The 6,673-nt window shown below is 31.9% G+C and overlaps 1 protein-coding gene across 1 annotated transcript; it reads right to left on the reverse strand.

Annotated features, from left to right (window-relative positions):
- Positions 1 to 4,648: 4,648 nt before the first annotated feature.
- On the reverse strand, positions 4,649 to 6,673 carry sst5 (somatostatin 5). The gene is given in 4 exon segments (XM_042511924.1): positions 4,649 to 4,827; positions 4,830 to 4,896; positions 4,899 to 4,976; positions 6,454 to 6,673. Coding segments are annotated over 4 exon segments (315 nt in total). The 5' UTR covers positions 6,571 to 6,673; the 3' UTR covers positions 4,649 to 4,774.

Raw genomic sequence — 6,673 nt, forward strand, 5'->3', positions numbered from 1 at the left:
TTGGATATAAAAAAAAAATCAAAATTATAAAAAATATTATATTTAAAAAATAAGTTCATTTCAGTTGAAATGTAATTTAGATTTAATTGTAATAGTCATTTGAATTAATTATTCGCTTTACTTTTTCACTCATCTACAATTGGTCTTATTTTTTTTCAATTGCATTTTTTGTTTTTTCATTCAGATCCTTTTATTTTTTCGCATGCAATATAAAAAATGCTCAGGGCCCTCCCTTAAATCAAAATTATATTTAAATTAAAAATAGCCTTTTTTTACACTTATTTTCATTTGGAAAATATTTTGATTTTTTTTTTTTTATGATTCAAGATCAAAACTACCAGAACTTTCAGTTTCAAAGTTTATTTTAAAAAATGCTTTTTTTCCTAAAATTACCAAACCTTTAGGCCTTAAACTGCCTCCATACACTCACCCCCTGAGTTACCATACATACATTATTTTCTTATTATTTTTTCCTCAAATAATGACAAATGAAGAATCCAAAAATGGCAAAAAAATTGTATGCAAATGGTAATTCTGGGTGGTGAAATATTCCTTTAAATATGGAAGGATATCATAGATTTAGACTTGAAAATGAAGGTTTTTTTGCAGAGAAGCAGCCTAAATGATAATAAGGCTTGTCTAATCCTTCTAAAAGGATGGGACCTGTACATTTTGTAAAACATAGTGCAGAACTGCCTCAAAACGAGCATTTTAAAAGCACATACTGCAGCAACTGTGACTGTACATAACGGGCCTGTTCGGTTTGACAATGAAACTGTTGCCAACTGTTTTGGAAAGCGTGTAGCATTTAGTGCAGTGAAGAAGTAGCCTCGTAGCAGGAGAAATGTAGACGACAGGAATGTGTAGTTACAACCCAGACGTTTTTTTTTTCTCCGTTTAGCTTTTATTTCATGCTAGTACAGTATTTGCTAGAACAAATCTCTCGTACATCTCAGAAATATCATGTTTTTTAGTTGCTAAATCGAAGCTCATAACAGGATTTTTGCCATTTTTTTAAAATCATACAGAATAACACTTTTTGAATGTCTACGAAACACAATCTTGCATTTGTTTAACATTTGTTGTTGGTCGATACTTGACTGTTACGGTGAAGATGACGGTGCGATGAAGTCGAATGCTTTCTTCGGTTTAAGGAAAACAGGGTGTTCGGGTCGCTTTACGTGGCCGAAAAACATCCAATCGTGGGGCCTCGTGAGTTTGTGTCACTTAGAGGATGAAACAAAAAATTATACTCAATTTAAAGTTATTTTGGGTAAATTTAATACTTCTCTTTACATTCAGCAAAATAAAAGTGGAATTTAATTTGAAGTATTTTTTCCCTCAAAACATTATGATTTTGGAAAATAACTCTTCACTCTGGGATTTGATTATTGTTCGTTCTTGCACTCACGTGGGCCGATTTGTCACTTTGGAGCTTCAGTATTTGTTATGATTGTGTTTAACGTCCGTCTTTCCGTCCTGATTTTTGTATTTGTGTAACTTTAAAGGGCTACAGATTTAAAAGCCTTATCTCAAGGATGTCATTCAGTTTCATAATTATCCTTTTTTTTGAAACTGGCTTTGTGAATTCTGCTTTTTTTTGTTTTTTGGATCATGGAAAACAGCTCAGAGTTGCATATTTCATCTCTTGTTTATTTATATCATGATGTATATACTGTGTTCTATGGAAGACTATTAGTGCCAGGCGTAAGAGAAACAAATTAGAAGAGAGAGATTTTTTTTATATATATATATACTGAAAATAAGTCAGAATTTCTACATCAATGCTGAACTTTCAAAGTGCCAGGCAAAAAAAAAATTAAATCACAGGAGAAGACTTTTTTTGTTTGTATTTAGAGAAAAGCGATTAAAAAAAAATGACAAGAAGAATGTCAAAATGTTGAATACAGTTAAAAAAACATTTTGAAAATGAAGTCAAAATGTAGAGATAAGGTCGAAATCACAAAAATAAAGTTTAAATGTCGAGAGTAAAGTTGAAATATCATTCTGAGAATAAATCAAAATTTGATAATTTACTTAAAATGATGAGATTAAACTGAAAATGCAGAAAGTAACCTTATGTCTAGAATAAGGTTGAAAAATTGTGTTTAAATTAAAAAAATTTAATTTCTAGAATGAAGTCAGAATGTTGAGAATAAAGTTGAAATGACAAAAATGAAGTGACTGTCCAGAATCAATTGATAATATTTTCGAGATTTAAGTCAAAATGCCAAGAATTATAATGAAATAATAAATCCCCTATTTAAGCTGCTACAAGAGTTAAGTCATGAAGTTTAAAATGAGAATTAAAATGTTGAGAATAAAGACAAAATGACAAAAATAAAGACAAAATGTCTGGAACAAAGCTGAATTATCATTTTTAGAATAGAGTCAAAATTTTGAGAATAATTTCAAAATGACAAAAATAAAGTGGAAACGATTATGATGAATTTGAAATTGTATTTCCAGAATAAACTCAAAATGTCCTGAATGAAGATAAAATATAATTTTGCGAGGTCAAAATGTTGATCAGAAAGTAGAAGTGATGAAAATGAAGTGAAATGTTGAGAATAAATTCGAGATGTCGATGACAAAGTTGACTTTTCAAGATTAAGTTCGAACTTTTGAGAATCAAACTGAACGTGTGAGCGCCCATGGCTGCCTCTGCTAAAAAAAAAAACAAAAAAAAAAACGAAAATTGTATAAATGAACTGGTGAAATTGTACTTTAGAATCAGTTTATTTTTTATTTTAGCACAAAACCACAGCGCGTTGAAAAGTTTTAGGACTTTGAAGAGATGGTGCTGATGCACCAGAGAAGTTGACTTTTCTCGACATTTCGACATCGTTATCGAAAAGCAAACTAAAAATCTTCCTCCTCAAAGTTTTATCTCTTATGCCTGACCCTAGTACTCTTTTGTAGCATTAATCAGCTTTTTACCATCGAGATTATCATTTCACTCACGCTCAGTTGTGTCATTTTTAAAATCCCGACCCGTGCCGACCCGTAGTTTTAGTTTTTGTTGCAGTCGTCCGTTTTTTTCCTCCTCGCTGTGTTCGGTTTGAAATGCTGTGAATTGGAGCTTGTAGAAAAAGCCCGCGGTACTTCAGCAGCTCTGTCCACCGAAACTCACTCTGAGAGGACGCAGGAGGACATTTGGTACCGAAAGTTACCGAGGTCGTGACATTAACGGGAGAGTTTGTGAACACACGGGTGGATTTTCTCCTAATACAGGTTGTAGTAACAAAAATTCATTATTAAAATGTCAACAAGTCAGTGGTTTGTTTGTCACTTTTTGTGCAAACTGGTCCAATGAAACAGCAGCCATGCATCGTGCAGAGGTCTTTTTTAGGATTTATTTTGTCTCTAGTCAGTAGAAACTGTGAAAACTACAAGGAAATAAGACATAAAAAGTTTGAATATACATCTTTTGTCATCTTAAAGCCTCTCGAGTTAATATGCATTTATAAACAGAACTAAACACTAAATAAATTTAATGAAATAAAATAAAATTACTATAATTTTGTCCATGTAAAGGCACACTAACAAACACTATACTACACACACACACACACACACACACACACACACACACACACACACACACACACACACACACACAACAAAAAAACCAAACAAAAAAAAAACAAACAAATTCAAGATAATAACTTTGTGCGTTTCTTGGACCTCATGCAGGAATAGTGTTATTTTGGGTTTCCTCTGCATCCATGTTACACATAATGTCATGATCCTTTACGCTTTACATTAAATAAACCTTACATAAAGAGCTCCAACTTTAAAAAAATAAACTCATCTTAACTCTTTGAAACTTGGAGCAACATCTCTTTTCTTTCTCAGACACTTTTTACAAGTATTTAAAATTTGAATTTCCTTCCAAAACACGAGGAGAAAAAAGGCAATGAGCAGCTTTGCAAGAAATGTTCCAGAAATCGCCAAATATTTAAAGATTTAGAAAATATTTTTAAAATATCGAGGGAAAATGTCGAGAGGAAAAAGTTTAAAAAAAAAAAAAAAAAAAAGCTAGGGAAAAACGATATTTCTAATTATTTTATTATATTTGAAATTATGTTACAAAGTTGACTAAGTTTTTAAGCACTGTTTGCTGGTCTTTTGAGAATTGGTAATCTGGTAATTTTCTTGTACTTTTTGATTTTTTTAATGTTTTTATCATTTTTTTCCCAATTATTGCTACCTGGTGGTGGGAATGTTCAACAAATTGCAAGAAATTAGTAGATTAACAGCATTACTTAAAAATGTCTGGGGAAAAAAAGGAAAAAAAGCGAGTTAAAATTACATTTATAATCACCATTGTTGTATTTAAAATTATGTTACAAAATTAATTTAATTTTTAAGCACTGTTTCCCGGTCTTTTGGGGGTTTTTCATCCGTTTTTTAATGCACTTTTCTTAAACTTTTTTGCATATTTTTGCATCATTTTCTTTAATTGATGCTCATTGCCTTTTTCCCATTTTTTGAAAGAAATCAGGTTTCAGAGGGTTAAAGGTGCTTGTCATAGGTTTACCCCTTTAGCTTAAAGTTACCCTTTAAATCAGAAAATGTTGCCTTTGACACCGTGTGCATCTCTGTAATCTCAAAATATACAAACTTTATCATGTTTCATGTTACACTCATGCATGTGGCATCAGCAGGAAATTATTTAATTACAACAAATTCACCAAACACGGATTCATTTCTCCTTAAAAAGTACATTGAAAATCAAAAGTACTCCAGCTTGAGCAGCTTTTTTCTTGCGTTAACACGAGGTGAACGTTTTCCAGAAGAAGTTGCGGCAGCCCGCCTTGCGTCTCTGTGTGAGAGGGGGAGATGTCGCCGCATCACCTCCTCTCGGACCTCCTCCTCCTCCTCCTCCTCCTCCTCAGCTCCGGCAGCATCTCGTCTCCTCTCGCCTCCGTCAGTTCAGACACAAACTTCAGCATCAGCAGCTGTGAGAGAGCCTGACGGAGGACAGAACGGGAACGAAACCGAAGCCTGTTAAACACAATATCTCAACCAGTGTTGGAGAGTAACTAAGTACATGTACTCAAGTATTTTAAGTACAAATTTTAGGTACTTGTACTGAACTTAAGTCCATTATTTTTAATATCTTTATACTTACATACACTCCTTTTCAGGAGAAAGTATTTTACCTTTTAGTTTATCTAACAAGTTTCCTCACTTTACAAATAAAGATTTACTTTATTAACTTTATTTTTAATGAATATATTTATTACATTTTTCATATATAATAAAAAAAAGTAACAAAATTGCTTATGCATGATATGATAAAATCAGCAGCTAAAATTATGAAATTAAAAATAAAAAAGTGGGCGTTACATCCCTCCCCAACTCCACTAACCATCCTAACCATTGTTTTATTTATTTAAAATATTTTTTTCTCTTTTTTGGGGCTTTAATTTTATTTATTAATTTTTTTTTTTTCTAATTTTCTGTATTTGCTACGACTCATTTTAAATAAGTACATGCTCCTGATAATACTTTCTTACTTTACTTCAGAAACACTTTTACAGAACAGCTCGGACATAAAAAAAAAAAAGAGTAGTTAATATTAAGAGAAAAAAAGGCTATTATATCCCTCACCATCAACATTTTGTTTTCTTATTTATTTTAAAATTTAGGGATTTTCTTTTTAAATTCTTATTATCTTAACTTTTTCATTTTCCTTATTGGGTACTTTTTTTTTTCTTTTTTTTTTTTAAACCTTTTATTTTTCGGTATTTAGTTACTTTTACCTTAAATACTTTAAGTACATGCTCCCGATAATACTTACATATGTTACTTAGGTAACATTTTCACAAAACAAAATATAAAAACACAAACTGGAAAACCAAAACATCTCAGGCGTGACATGGAAAAATGAGCAGATAAAAATAAGAAAATAAAAACTGGATATTATATCTCTCATCTTGCTGCTCCTTAATTAGAAACTAGTTTTGATCAACATTAAAGTCATTTTCTTATTTATTTTAGATATTTCAAGATTTTTTTTTTTGTTTTCAATTATTTAGTTTTTTTTTACCGAAGGGTGAAAAATAAAAATAAAAATGATGAAGAAGAATTTTAAGTTACATTTTTCCATATTGGGTACTTAAAATACTCCATGCTCCTGATAATGCGTCCTTACTTTACTAATAAATAGATAAATAAATATCTAAAAATAAGAAAATAAATAAAGTGCCATCCTTAACTGGTAACAATTTCTGATCAACATTGAGGTTGTTTTCTTATTTATTTTAATTTTTTTTGTTTTAACTTTTTAATTTTCCGTATTTGGGTACTTTTAATTTAATACTTGCTCCTGATAATTCTTCATAACTGAATAAACAGAGTATTTCTGCAGTTTTCTATAAGTACTTTCACTTAAATGATCTGAATACTTGATCCTCCACCGCTGATCGGAGCTCAGTCACTCACCCTGTCGTCGGTCAGGTCCGCTCTCAGAGTCAGCACGTCTCTGCGCGGAGCGCCGCCGACCTGCACCAGCAGCACAGACGACCAAAAACCCAACAGAAGCAGCTGAGAGCGAAACATCTCCACCTCAAAATCCCAGATTCTCCTCTGAACACCGACGACGCTGCAAAAACCCCAAATTCAACAAGTCAGAGGATGAATCAGAGCGTCATCACTGTTTGAG

Source organism: Plectropomus leopardus, chromosome 23 (genome assembly GCF_008729295.1).
Source record: "Plectropomus leopardus isolate mb chromosome 23, YSFRI_Pleo_2.0, whole genome shotgun sequence".
Lineage (NCBI taxonomy): Eukaryota > Metazoa > Chordata > Actinopteri > Perciformes > Serranidae > Plectropomus > Plectropomus leopardus.